The sequence below is a fragment of the Antrostomus carolinensis genome, unplaced genomic scaffold (genome assembly GCF_000700745.2).
Source record: "Antrostomus carolinensis isolate BGI_N321 unplaced genomic scaffold, ASM70074v2 scaffold4791, whole genome shotgun sequence".
Taxonomy (NCBI): domain Eukaryota; kingdom Metazoa; phylum Chordata; class Aves; order Caprimulgiformes; family Caprimulgidae; genus Antrostomus; species Antrostomus carolinensis.
Window position 1 is genome coordinate 87,534 of NW_010291897.1, and position 14,993 is coordinate 102,526.

General features: G+C 35.5%; 1 protein-coding gene across 1 annotated transcript in view; it reads right to left on the reverse strand.

Annotated features, from left to right (window-relative positions):
• MYO3B (myosin IIIB) overlaps window positions 1-14,993 on the reverse strand; it is a gene marked incomplete at its 5' end in the record, with an annotated part of 167,784 nt that overhangs the window by 69,392 nt on the left and 83,399 nt on the right. Inside the window, 4 exons of the mRNA XM_029087165.1 lie at window positions 5,222-5,427; window positions 7,322-7,399; window positions 8,439-8,459; window positions 11,541-11,620. Of these exons, the coding sequence (XP_028942998.1) occupies window positions 5,222-5,427; window positions 7,322-7,399; window positions 8,439-8,459; window positions 11,541-11,620 (385 nt within the window). The remainder of the gene's footprint in view (window positions 1-5,221; window positions 5,428-7,321; window positions 7,400-8,438; window positions 8,460-11,540; window positions 11,621-14,993) is intronic.

Here is a 14,993-nt window from a genome sequence, read left to right on the forward strand (position 1 = left end):
ATGCACATATTTGTGCAAAATACTTCATTTTCTTGGGTTATACATCCTGCTTGAAAATTCCCTACATGACACATATTGATCTACATATTTCCTAAAAGCACTTGACTAATATACTGATGATCAAAGGGATGGAACATCTCTCCCATGAAGACAGGCTGGGAGAGTTGAGGTTGTTGAGCTCGGAGAAGAGAAGGCTTCAGGAAGATCTCACTGCAGCCTTTCAAAGATGGGGACAAACTTTTTAGCAGGACCTGCAGCAACAGGACAAGGGGTAATGGTTTTAAACTACAAGGGAGTAGATTTAGATGAGATATAAGGACGAATTTTTTTACAATGAGGGTAGTGAAACACTGGAACAGGTTGTCCAGAGAGGTGGTAGATGTCCCATCCCTGGAAACATTCAAGGTCAGGCTGGATGAGGCTCTGAGCAACCTGATCTAGTTGAAGATGTCCCTCATCATTCCAGGGCTGTTGAACTAGATGACCTTTAAAGGTCTCTTCCAACCCAAACCATTCTATGATTCTGTAATCACATTCTCAGGAGCAGTAAGACTAAGTAATTTTCTCTCAGAACTAATTTCTCAGAGTTGATTAAACTCTGGAATTATGTATTTCTTAACCAGAGATTCTTAAACTGCACTACAAACTATCCTCCATGGACATGAACAGTAATCCAGGCAAAAAATACATTAAAATAGGATTAACTGTACTTTACAGTCATTAGGTATAAACCAACTTTTCTTAAAAGTTGAATTTATCCCCAGATCAACAATTGCAAAGCTAGGGCCAAGGAGAGTTAAGGTCAAACGTTAAAGTCATCCAAGAATGCTGAGATATGGAAAACTTCAGAATGATGATATGCATTAACTCTCTGATTATGGCCAAGGCATTTTAGTGTTGGTGCTTTTAGATTAGATAAACTGATTGTAAACAAATGGTTCCATTTCTCTCCCCTCCTTAAAGGGTGAATAGTGGAACCCTTCAATAAATAGCATTTAAATAGCACCATTAACTCCTATACCAGTGTCTCTTACTAAAGTTCCCTTCACATTCCAGACTTATAGGTAGCATCAGTTCTACACAATTAACTCACCAAAGTAATGATTAACCCTTTTTTTCTTTAAAACAAATCTTTGTACCAAAATATATTGGCCTGAGGTGGAGAATGGACAATGATATCTGAAAAACATTAAGTACAAGAGGGCAAAATCCCTTTCTAGCCAGTAATAGGAGGGAGATTCTCAACATTCCAAAAGATGCTTGTTCCTTCTCAGCCCTGGGTTGTAAAGTTAAAAAAAAAAAAAAAAAAGGCTTTTAGCACTGAAAGATCGTTAAATAACTTTCAAAAATTCCTAACTTGTATTGGTTGTATCTCACCTCTTTCAGAAACTTTCACATTTGAATTCATACAGCTAATTATATTTGAATCTATATTGAAGAGTATGAATTGAAGAATGTAAATTAAAAACGAAAAAACATCTAAGATACTCTTGAAATTCAGTAAAAGATACCTAACTCATGCTGTAAATCAGTAGATTAACATAAAATCACAGAAATAATCTGAGAAAGGCATAATTTGGTCCATTCTGCATACACAATTCATAAGGGATTATCAGACTTTTTACTCCTAGAGGTGTTGTATCTTCTCTATCCTGCAACTGTTTCACAGTGTTCTGAGTCCAGAAAGTATATGTGGAAGGTACAGTAGTTAACCATATTTAAAGTGTACAGGAACATTATAGAGATCTGGTGAAATATTAAAGCCACTGAAACAAATAAACATTTCCATGGATAACAGTAAAATCAAGATAAGGAGGATGTTTCAATTTTGTTTCCAGAAATAACTTAGGGACTTTGGTATAGTGCAGACTCAGTGTTAAAAGTAAGTTTGTATTAAAAAAGCATCATTTTAAAGGCAAGTATTTCTGTTCTCCATCTCAAACCTACTGACTTCTAATTTAATTCAGTGCTTTCCTGATTTTGAATAATAAGCAGGTCTATCACCCCTGAATTTTTCAGGTTAGAAGAAAGCACGGACTAAGGTAACATGTTGTATAGGATTTTGCAGTATTTGACCATGGTTTTTTTTTATTTCTAGCTCCACTCAACACAGAACGTGACCCATTAAGGTCAATAAGTCTTTATATGGTCATGAGAAACTTCACACTTATTGTTCAGAGACTGTGTGTACCAGGTGTACCAACAGTGATCTTATGCAAATTTGCAAATTGAAAAAGGAGAAAAAAATCTCACTGGGATAGAAAGTGTACCCTGCATCCTAATGCAGTACAAAGAACTTCAATGCAGAATATAAATGGGCAGAGAAAAAGAAAAAAAGACAGTCCTTATACGAAACTTGTAGAAAACTTCTCAACACTTTCCTATGTGCTTATGAGGCATTTCAAGCCTGACAACATTTAGCAGTATTAGACACTCAAGACCCTTATCTTTCAACCCATGGTACAGTATATGCCACATTACATAAGAGGTGTATACAGCTGGGGGATATGTGGTGAGGACAAACCTGCACACAACATCGTGTCAGGTGAAGTTCCAGGGGCCAGGGCACTCGGAAAGCACACCTACCTTAGCAGCTGTGCAGTGCATGGTCACTATGTGGCCCCACAAGCCAGGCACACCTGGTTACCTGGTCAGGTTAATAATATGTGTCTGAAACCTGGGATTCCAGCCTGAGAAAGAGGCCTTGCTGCTTCATAGCAAACACATAAGACAGGCACATGATGGCACGGGGTGCAAGACAAGGCCAACAGTGATGAAGTGCCTAAGACTTGACTGGTCTACAGTGTTTACAGGGGCTGCAGATTACATTTTCCTACTTTAAGTAAAAGAATATATATATTTATACACATAAAACAGATGGTTGTATACTTGGCTGAAGAAACATTGTGTGAATGAGTAACAATTAAGTTTGCTCTGTTTTTTAACCCAATAAACTAACTTCCAGGTTTGCAACACTGAAGTAATGTGTTCTACATGAAAACAGAAGACAGTAAAGAGTAACATCAGACAGTTTTATCTTTTGTTTACCTCCCACCTGCTAAACCCCGAATGGTTCTGTTCCCTGCCTTTGATTGTTTTGTCCTCATATTTCCTGCTAAGAGTTTACAAAACAGCATTATTGAAAAGGCAGATAAGAAGCACACCTATTTGTTTAATAACATCAAGGGAGAAAAAGTGCTGGCTCATCCATTTTGTTGTTAAGTTGCTCAAAAGGATCAAAATACCAATTAAGTTGCTGGCTTAGAAAATCTTTGATATCCTCACATTTACTGACATTTTGAAACTCTTGTTCATACTTGCCTAATGTCTTTTTGATTATGAACAAAGAAGTGCAAATCTGTTTAGCATTTGACCTGTTTTCTCAAACATTTTTTATGTATTCAACTACTTAGTTCCTAAAAACACTTGACTAGTCATGGCTCTAAGTTGAAGAAAAATGTTTCTTGTTCCATTGATAGCTTTTTTAAGCATTTTTCATTATTTTTTTTTTCAAGAGCAAAACAGAATGTAATTTGTTTAAAAAGCATGAACTGAATTAAGGAGCAAGAACATACCCTCTCCCACCCTCCGTTTATATGCTGAACTCAGGGAGTCTTCTATGCTGTTGGGCAAATTGCTAAATCTGCCCCCCACTTCCCTTGTCGTGTTGACTTTCTTTCCTGAAAGAACTACATCAAATTGGACTAAAAAGCTGGGGCATACCTGACAAGAAGTTAAAACACAACTTGCCCTTATCTGCAGGAATGGAAAGCTACAGTCAGTGCTGCTTTTATGACCATTACTTTTCAAGGTTGTACTCAAATTCAGTGCACTTTTGAATGAAAAGAATCCACTGATAAGAGAAGGCATAATTTCCTCTCAATTTACACTAATTTCAGTGGAGTTAACCTTAGTTCACTTATGTGCAAATTGGATAAAAGTTAAAGTTAATAATTCTGTCTTCAGCCTCTTCAGGATGTTGCAAAGATGTGTTAGTGATCACAAAAATGAATCTGTTTATTAAACCTGCTTTAGAATGGTGTGACCGTATTAAAATTAGTCATGCAACACAAAGAAAAGGTAGGGGAGAAATCATGTCTGAAAATTAAATTGCTTTGAGGGACAAATGAACATGTTAACTATCCTTCCTAGGATATATAGCTCTAGTTTCCTATTACACATACATTTGGCATACTGATATATTACAAATCAGAAAATGTAATAATTTTTCAAAATTAATTGATTAAGCTATGGTTTATCGTTCAACATCTCTCAATGCAAGGACCACAGATTTCCAAGCCCAAATGACTGATTTACACACATACAAATTTACCTGATCTCTGTGTTTTAGAAAGGCCTGTGAAACTGTTTATATGTCTTTCTCAAAAACACAATCAGCTCCTTCACTCTAGCATCATGAGAATGACTTGCTTTCAGTAGATTAGTTAACTCTATATTGTCTGGATGAGCAACCTCCATTTCAGAAAATAGCACTAAATGCTTGATTTAGCCATTCCTACATGTGCATACTGTTGAGTAGTTGATTGCTTAATGGTACTGCTTCTGCTCCATTATTGAATTATCCTATAGACTGGAAAACAGTAAATACTACACAAAAATGTATTTTAAATCTAGAAGAAACCATAATGATTATATAAAGATACTGTCATCATAAAGACAATAGCATTTCCTGAATCAAATTTATAACTTTTTAAGACTGAGAATAGTATTAAAGCTAATAACAGTAGTCATGGCAAGGGTTCAGGTGAACAGAGATCTGGTTATAATTCACGATACCTCCAAGGTAAATGACTACAAGGCTAAAAGCTATTACGAGGAATATTTCTAAATCTAAAGCTTTTATCAGTTCATTCTTAAGCATGTGCACATTCTTGCTATGATGGCTGAAGGTCACTGACCTTCCAAATCCTTGTATTATCTGAGCATGATGCATAATTTCCACTTGTTGCCTCTACTGAGGAAAGCATGGGGACAGGCTTGCTACTTGAATACTAAGTGCTCACTGCTGGTCTCACACTGACTTTTCTCCATTAGAGCTCAGATATGTCTTGTAGTCTTTATCTCTGATAGTCACTGTTCTCATTAGAGAATCAGACCATACATGTACAAAACCATGTTTGTAGAACTTTCTGTACTTAAACACAGAATATATTTTATTGAATTAAGTTTTAAAACAACAGTCATGTTATAGAAGTCTTACCTTTTCACAAACTCCTCAAAGAGGATGCGGTGAGAATACCCTTTTTGACGTATTTTGACAGTTTCCAGAACTCCAGTGTATCGCAGCTGTAGCAGAACTCTCTCATGAGAAAATGTTAGTGCTTCTCGATCATCATTAGGTTTAATGCAGCGGATAAAGTGAGGCTGTCCAACAACCATTTTGGATAAAAGATCCATGAGGGAATACTAGTGAGGAAAATAAAAAAGATGAACATGCTTGACAAAAAACTGCAATGTAACTACTTAAGCAGTAGATATGTATTTGTAAACAGTATGTAATGCTTAATTATATTTTAATCTGTAACTTAATGTTAATTAATCTGCACTGACATTTTATTAATTTTTAAGCTTTTGGCTAAAACCCAGAACCTATTAAAAGTTTCCAATTGTAAAAAAAACCCTATATTATTTTAGTTCTTATTTCTCACTTCTTATATCTTTCTCTTTGTCTCTCCTTGTACCACACTTCTGTAGTTCAAGAAGGCCCGTATTAAGAAAAAAATAAAATTGAAAAATGTCCTAACCATAATTCTACTGTCGGCATATTTGACCAATCAAATATCCCCAACAGAAGAATAAGCTTTACTGCGAGACAATCAATCACAGAAATTCAGAGAAAATCTTGGGAAAGGGTTGAAAGAAGTCCTCAGTTCAGTCCTCTGCCCAAAGAGAACACTAGATGTATTTGTGCCATTTCAGGCACATCTCTGTTTAATCCATTTTTCAGAATCGCTAAGGATATAGTCTGCACAATCTCCCTGGACAATCTACTAAAATGCTACATTATCATGACTATTCATAATGTTCTTAACACCTAATATAAATCTTCCTACCAAAATGTGGGCCCATTACTTCTTTTCCTATACAACTGGACATGGAAAACAATTTATTCCACTGCATTTTGCACTAAAATGTAAAAAGCATGATCAGATCATATATACTTGCTTTTCCAATTACTTCTCTGAACACTGATACTTCTGCTCTATCTTCATTTCATTAACCCACTGTATGGTAAGTATTTGTATCAAATACACTCAATCTCAAAATCATGTACAATTCCAAGCTGACTGTGGTCACTTTGCTTTAGGCTGCATCCATATTACAGTGTACTTTCACACTCACTCCTCATCTCCTTTTTTAAAATAAAAAACAAAACCAAAAACCAGTTGACACAGCTGACAACACAGCTGACATCTGCATAGTTCTTTGCAAGAGCAGTCAAAATCCACTTGTATTACTAGACAAGTCTGGACGTGTGTGCCTGTATGCTCCGCACTGGGGCAACATTTCAGTATACATCAGCTTCCTCTATGCCTTTCCTTACACTATTTTGCATGACAAAGAAAACAGGTATTGCTACATGGCATGAAGCTTTGACCTACACTGCTTAGCAGAGAACTGTGAACTCCCCCATTCTGCATGGTAGAAGTGCAGCCCAATGACCAACTGCTCAAAACTTTTCCACTCTGCAATGACCACAATAAAATAAACATTAACCAACAGCTTTGGGTTGGCATGTGGGTTTCCTGACTTCTAACCTTCCATTTCCAACATTCCCAATGCCTTTTCCTTAACTGTTTGATTTAAGCACACATGCAGAATATACATTACCCCAGACAGGATTACTACTGATAAAATGGCAATCCATATGATTTATAACAGTACTTCCAAAAGATGGATTTTTTTTACTTATTAGCACAAATGATAAATCTTAATCTTTAAAAGTAGGTATGCCTGAGCTTGTGAAAAAATATGAATGCTTTTGTAACGACAGCAATTTTATTTGCACAAAATCAGTTTTCTGTTCATAAAGAGGCCTGTTCTAGTCCTCCAGCATTTTAGATGGAAATAGCCTAAACTCTAGATTCTGTTATCAATGTACTTAGCAAAATTATAAAAGTACAAGTAAGAGGAAACAAAAAGAAAAGGAGCAAAAGAAAATCTATGAGTCTGCAAAGGCCTTGGAACAGAATAAAAAAAAATCTCTTATTATTCTCTGTGATCTCACAATCCCAGAAATATTATAGATATACCATTGTTCTTATCACCAAAATGTTTGTTTACAATTTAACTTTTGTACCCTAAAATAGGAAGCCATAGTTTGCCGCTTCATATTAGTTGTTTCCTCAGGGTGTCGCATAACCTCCATCGTGTCAACCTGGAAAACAAAACTCAGATGTTAGAGCTGTTCCAGAAACACTGCAAACCCACCCCACATCACCAATGAAAGCCGGGTTCAGTTTTTATTATGGTCATTCCTTCAGGTGTGAGAACTTCAGAGTACTTTATCAGAGGCAGGAAGGCCAGCTTGTAACAGATGCAGGACACACACTGATTTCAGAGAGCTGTAAGTGTTCCAAATGATTTCACACTTTTGTTATGATAGTATAACACTAAGACAATGAAGCAGCTGTCAAGATGCAATACCTTATGAACTGATTTCTAAAAAGCACTCCTCTTATCACAACTACAATGAACTCCATCAGGTCTTATTTTCTATATAAGAAGAGTTATCATTTTTGTAATGTCCAGGAAGTAAATTAAGCTGCCTCATTTTGCTCATGTATGGAAAAAAAAATATGATTGTCATATAACAAGTGGCAAACAAAGTAGGTAATCTCAGAACATGTAAATCTCTTCCTTTCTGCTGTTGTGGTTACTATTAATTACTTTAAATTGCCATTTTGATGACAAGAATTTCAGCTATCTTACTCTGCTGAACTGCCACAGCTTCAAATACCACTTTTTCAGCATTTCAGAAGAGTTATTTTTAGAGGGTACAGATGAACAGCAAACATATTGGTCCTTGTATATTTTAGTTGTATTGTCAGTACAGCTGTTCTTATCAAAATGAAACCAGAATTTATGAATTAGTATAACCATGGTGACCAATCACAAGCAGATTGTGTTGCTGTATCACAGCTCAACAAAATTGAAGAAAATCAACAAGCATCCTGTTTGCATGGAGCATTAACAACATTTTAGCATTCACTTGCTTTGTGGCAGTTTACCATCTGCTCTGACCAGGCGGTATTTGTATAAACCAGATAATGCTGTTGTCAGCACCTGTGCTACACTTCCTGGACTTTGCTCCATACAATCATTTCCAACACTCACTGACTTAAGACCAGTCTTCTGAACACTAAAACTAATTGCTGAAAGATTGTAGTTCTCAATAAAGTAACTGTGTCTCTTACCTTCCGGAGATATTTAGGAGACTGCATGCAAAATATAAAGTAAATGAAGCACTAAGTAGTAATATATCAAGAAAATGGATATTGTGTAGCAGAAGGAATCAAAAGAAAACTTGTGAAGACAAGTTTCAGAATACAGATGGTGAAAAGGGAGAGAGATTTCCATGAGGGTGACCATAAAAATTTCAGTATGTTTTTGTAATCTGTAATGTTCTACCCCAGAGTGGTGTACATGCATTAGTATGTATCTCAAACTAATACATGAGGAAAAAAAAGATGCAGTTTGATTTCAGTTTTAAGGATGTTAACAGAAAACTCTGTAACATATCCCAGGGAAAAAGCCTTATCAGCACAGATAACATCAAACATCTTTAGAGGTTACTTGACAAAGTAAACATCAATGACCTAATCAGAACAGCAGGCATGTCCATGGGGAAGGATATGGGAATGTTTCAAAACTATATTAGCAAGACAACTGCTTTTTGAGAATTGATATCTAAATTTCTAATAAAGCTCAGCTAGAAGACAAAAGCCATACCAGCGAATATTGACAGTAAAATAAGAATAACTGGTAACCTTTAATGTTAAAAGACAATTTAATCATAAAGAACACCAAATCAAGAGCAAAAGCAAATAGTTTGAGGACTGCACTGATGCCCAAATGCTGATTAATTTGAGCTTCTAAATTGGATTCTTGTCTGTCTAGAAAAGCAAGGACTTCTAGTGTTACTGTTTTTGGAGGTTCAGCACTCATGATCTCTCAGTCATATCTGGAATATCTGCTGGCCTACAAAGGGTGAGCTTATGCTCTGCCTTTTGGGCAGTAGGATACTGTTAGCATCTCCTTTTCACGGCTGCTTATTTTCACCAAACCTATAGAATCTTACGATCTTTGAGGCTGCCATTCTGTCAAATATGGTTTACTATAGCCTGCTGGGTTCAAAAGGGTTTTGTTTTGTTTTGGGGTTTTTTGGGGGGAAGGGAGTAAACACACAGAAAGACAGATGGTCAGAAACACTCACAAAGGAGATGCAATACACTTTTTCTCAGAAAATCAGGGTAAAACCAGTATTGTGAGAGTCCTTTTTCTATGGATGGAGTTGTAAATTCAGATCTGTGTAACCTTTAAGGACTAGGATCAATTTCCAAATATTTTTGACATGAAATATTTGAAGTTTCCATTAGAAAAAATTATGATAGATCCTAAAGCTAGGGAGATTATTGTGTAAAAATTTTTTGAAGTTTTGTCTCTGGTTAATTTATAACATTGCCCGTCTATGAAGCCATGCAGTTTTATGGTAGGGCAATAATGGCATGTACAACAGGCAATAGGATTTCTCACAACTGTCTTCTCAGAAAATGATAGAACATAATAAGAATGTCATGATATAATGTTTTAAATCACTAGCTACTCTTTTTAAACTAAAATGAAGAATATTTCAACTGTTAAGTCACATTTTTACAAGACAGTAGTAGTAACATACAATATACATTTAAATGATTACAACTGAAATGCAGAACAGCATGACCTAGAAAAGAAAAACTGTTCCATTGCTAAAAAAATTGCTTATAGCTTTAAAACAATACTAAAAGAATGATTTATGACATCATGTCACCTTACGAAGTCACTGGAAATTATTATTTTCACATATTGATGACACCTGATGCTGGCATGGTATGAAATACTGTAAAACCAAAAAATACGTTAAGCAAAAAAGCTCATAAATTAAATAATAAATTAAAATTTCCAAACTTCCAAACAAAACTATTATGTTTGGATTTTTTTAAATTGTAAAATAGTAATTTAAAATATTTTTCCTGAAGTTGTTTTAACTAGAAGTTTTATGAAATTATAAGAAAGAATCTTTTTCAGTTAAAAACTATTTTAATTAACATTTTCTGAATAGTGCTGCACTTCTGCAGGTCTTTCAGCTCCTTCTTTAAAAATGTGAAGGGTGAGTAAAAACCACTTAAACACTACTTAGTAAAACTGATTGTGTTTATTAAAGCTCTAAAAGAGAACTGCTCTACTCCATTCCAGCTGTATCAATAAAATGCATGCTTAGAAAGCTTATGCTGAATATAGCTGGATGTGGAAGACAGTATGTGTATAATACAAGAAAACTGGAAAGGCCATTATCTGTCCTTCAGCACTGAAAGTGTTTATACCGGAGAGAAAATAAATCTCTGAAATACACATCTGTATTTGCAGGTACAGTAAAAGATACAGGTGTCTGGGTGACATTAATTACTGTATTAACATTTGAACATGAGTTCCTAATAGCAAGAGAGAATGCAAGGAAATAGAAAACCCAGAACATAAAATTCTGTACACTATTGAACAGCTGCTGTTGCCACATTTGTTTTTAAAAAATTATTATTGTTTGGAGGCAAAAACGCAAGCGCTTAACTAAGCTAACTCTAACAGTACTACTCAGGAAGCAGGGAGGGGGTATACATGCTATCAGCTTGAAGTACAAGAGTTTTACTCACAAATCAAGTGTACTCAGTTGGCAACACATCCTATTAACTGACATAAAATTATCTCATCCTTTTGCAGTTATGCCACATACTTTTATGGAAAAATTGATCAGCGTTTAAATTCTACAGTTCTTTTTTTTAAAGAATAGTGGTTTTGCTGAGTTGTTCCTTTCTAGTCATTTATCAGCCACAAATGTCCCCTGATTTTTCACTTGCAAGTTGAATAAAAAAGGAATGGGTCATTTTTAAATTTTGCCTTTCACACTATTAAATGCACTATTTAAATTTTGCCTAATTAAATCTCTTTCTAGGCCAAAATTGCCAGAGGAAAACCTTGACACCATTGAAATCAAGAGGAATACAGCTATCAATACAAATGTAACAGATTTCACCCCAAAAGTTTAAAGATTAATCAGTAGTAAATTGATTTTTCACTGGGTTCCACAATAGGGTCCTCACTAAAACTGGAAACAGTGCTCCCAGCTGAAGTGTATATTTTCTGATACTAAGGCAGATTCTAAGTAAGAACCTCACTATACACCTACATCAGCTAAGCACTGTGTCCATACTCTTGCTGTAATATTTTATGAACAATTGCCTGTCTTCAAAGGGAACACTACTAACCTTGATACGCCCAGCACTAAGCTGTGGAGGCAAAGACCTAGATGCTGCTGTCACTCTGGCTCTTGCCTGTGCCAAGTTACCTGTTCAAAAAGAAAGAAATACATACTGCAAAAACTGTTCAAGAAGCTTAGCAAGGAAAAATTTATACGGTGGAAAATCAGCCTGTACAATAGTACTAAAAATAGCAGACACCACCACACTTCTTCCACACCCAACTCATTACCAATTGTGCCTGCAGAGCATTCAGCAGGGGCATGACAGAGTGCAGTGTTGATTTAAAAGGGAGGAAAAAGTCAGCGATAAGGTGGTATGTCACTGACCTTAGCTACTGAGCTGATGAAAACAACGACAGCACAAAGGCATACAGCTCAATCACTAGTAATCAATTCTCTGCGACTCATTGAGAGATTTAAAAGAGAAAAAGACAGCAGAAACAATCTTGTTTCTATGAAATTATGTGGATCCTGAAGTGTTCAAACAGCATCTTAAGCTCACAAACTAATCAAAGAGATGAAAAAATGATAAGACGGTATCTTTTTTTGACCTTTTGACATATAGACCTGCTTAATCCCCAATCTTATTGTCCCTTGGGGTTTTTAAAGGCTGACTCAATTCCTCAGGCAAAAACATATTGTGGTGTCAACTGAAAGACAAGTGTCTTTTTTAAAATGTACAGTATGACGTGTCCTAAACTTTTTCCTCTGTGCTTGGAGAAAGCCAAAGTCATCATAAAATAGCTTTTCAAAATAAAGTCTCAGAGAAGAGAGAGGAAGTGATACGGGACTGTGCATATGCAAGACACTCTGTATATTTCAAAGTTTTAGCAAGTCTAGCACAAGATGTCCAAATGTTTTCTCTGGCTATATCTTCAGAGGCTAAACTGTGATTAATAGCATTGAAAGAACCCTTTGAAGCAGGATTGGTGACATCAAAGCCCTAATCCATGGGTGGCAGGATTTTTATAATGAGTGGGAAGCATTTTAACACATTTCAAAGGATTTACAGCATGAATAAACAATAGGCCTCTGCAGATGTACCACACACCTTTCAGAACCAGAACACATAAATAAGTGTCCATTTTAATTTAAATGTAAATAAAGTGTTAACACTTCTTTCAGATGCTAAGTGCCTGTGTTTGCATCAACTCCAGTGTTTAGCTGTTTGCTTTACAGAAAGTCAGTAACTCTAAACAGTCTTCAGAGTTTTGTTAAACTATATATTACATAACTGGGAAAGAGGCAGGATGGGAAAAACGAAAACCAAGAACACTTAATCGCTGGTAATTATTCCATAAAGGAGCAGAGCAAACCCAATGTCTACATAACACCGAAAGGAACTTTTGCTTTTACTTTCCTCCCAACAAGAAAAATACCAGTCCTCTGAAAACAATCTGGGGGCCAGCACTCAAACACAGCAATGACATCCTTTGGATCAATTCAAGCAGTCAGTATTAATTTTAAAAGTATTTCTCTTTTAAGTTGCTAGCATTGAGACTGACACAATGCTGCAAAACTGGCATGTCATTTCCAGATCTAACAGTGCATGTCACCTGATAGTCTAAATCACAGTGCAGAACACAAGGTATGTCCATGTTTTTGGAAACTGCTTTCGGCTATAATGTGTAGGTTAATGAGAAATGCAACTCTGTTTTGAAAATCTTGTGTATCTATATATGAACATAGTACACAGGATATATGCATGTCTCTAAGGTTAACATGAGGACTTTCATGAGCAAGTAGATAGTGAATTTATTTTTCTCTTAGGTGTAATTTTGATATTTTTGGTATGTTAGAAATTACTCTTTTGTGCCTTTTTTGGACAAAGCAGATAACCTGGAAAGATTGTTTTTGGCTAGGCTTCACACTAGCAAATCTAAAGCTTGAAAGCCTTGCACTGGAGAACTGATGACACAATGTGGCATAAAAGAGGGGAGTTGGGAGAAAAACCAAATTTACAAAAATGACTAAAATTTTCTTGCATTTTCAAACAAGTTACAAAACTCTAATAAACAAGTAAAATTTATAATTATGAGATAGTTGCTCAAGGTTCACCACACTCACTGCTAGTATTAGGTTTCTAGGGTTCATAATTATTATCCCTGAACTCTCCCTTAGTTCCTCATGCAAAACTAAAGCAAAACTTAACATTTCCAATCTGGCAAACCAAACAAATAAATAAATCTTTTTATTAATCAAAACTCTTTAACAACTTCACAAACAAACAAACAAAAAACAAAACCAAAAGTGGTCAGTTCAGTTACACGTATCATGATTTTGTTCATTAGGTCCTTCTAGGAATGGATTCTTATCAGTGCCTATTTCATGTGTTAAGTGAATTCCTATGTAATTACTAACTACTGAATTGTAGCATCAGATGAAATCCATAGCAAAAATATTATTAGGATTTTCTTTTCCAAGAGAAAACAAAAAATGGCATTTCAACAGAAGTTTGTGAATTAGTCATCTCAAGCAGTTCATGTTCAGGAAAATAACTATCTGTCTTTAAAATGTCTAAGCCACTAAAACTAATAAAAAGAACAAATGTGGTTTAAAAATTAGTCTACATAATATGAAATGTTTCACCCAGAGTTAGCATGGTTTTTATAATCAGTAAACATTTGGTACCTGTCCCTGCATTCGATTTTCATTTACAAGGTCATTTATTACTTTACACACCAAAAATAATTAAATTGTATTCCACTTTGTGCAGAACATCAATATTTGAAGAACAAACGTTTTTAGATAATAACATAGCCAGTTAAAACTGCCATGGGTTCCCTGAAAGGTTAAACCGGTTAAAGGTTAAAAGACTGCACTGTGCCTTTCAGAAGTCTAGTTTCACACCTATTACATGGTAAACACTTTGGAGAAAATACAAGCGACGTCCATATAGACTTAAATAAAAAACAACCTATATTAAATCCAACTCCATAAAATGGACCAGTTAAGTGATTTAAAACTCTCTCAAAATTTTCTTACGTTTTTTTGGAAAACGCATTCATGACAGAGTGGAGAGAGGTTAATGGTTAAAATTAGGATTAATCTTTTAAATAGGTACATGTTTAATTTTATTCACATGCATTTCCTTTTCAGTTCAACAGGACTGCTCATCTGAAAAATTAAGGCTTCCACCTATGTGTCTGCGGGATCAGAGACTAAGGTCTCTGGGATTCATTTGTGTCAGTTGGGGAGTCAGTCAGCCCCAATGTTTCTCTTTTTTCACCCTCTATTTAAAAAAGTTAGGAATGTCATTAATGCTTTGTGAAGTTTGAGTCACTAAAGTTTGTGAGATGCTCTGAGAGCTTCCAACAGAAAGAGAAGTATCAACACAAAAATCCGTGCACTCACTGGCTAAGCTCACTGTGCCAATGCTCAGCAAAACTCCTTTTGTCTTGAAGTTCTATAGGAGATCTCACATATCTGCAAACATAGTTATTCACTGATGCCTCATTTC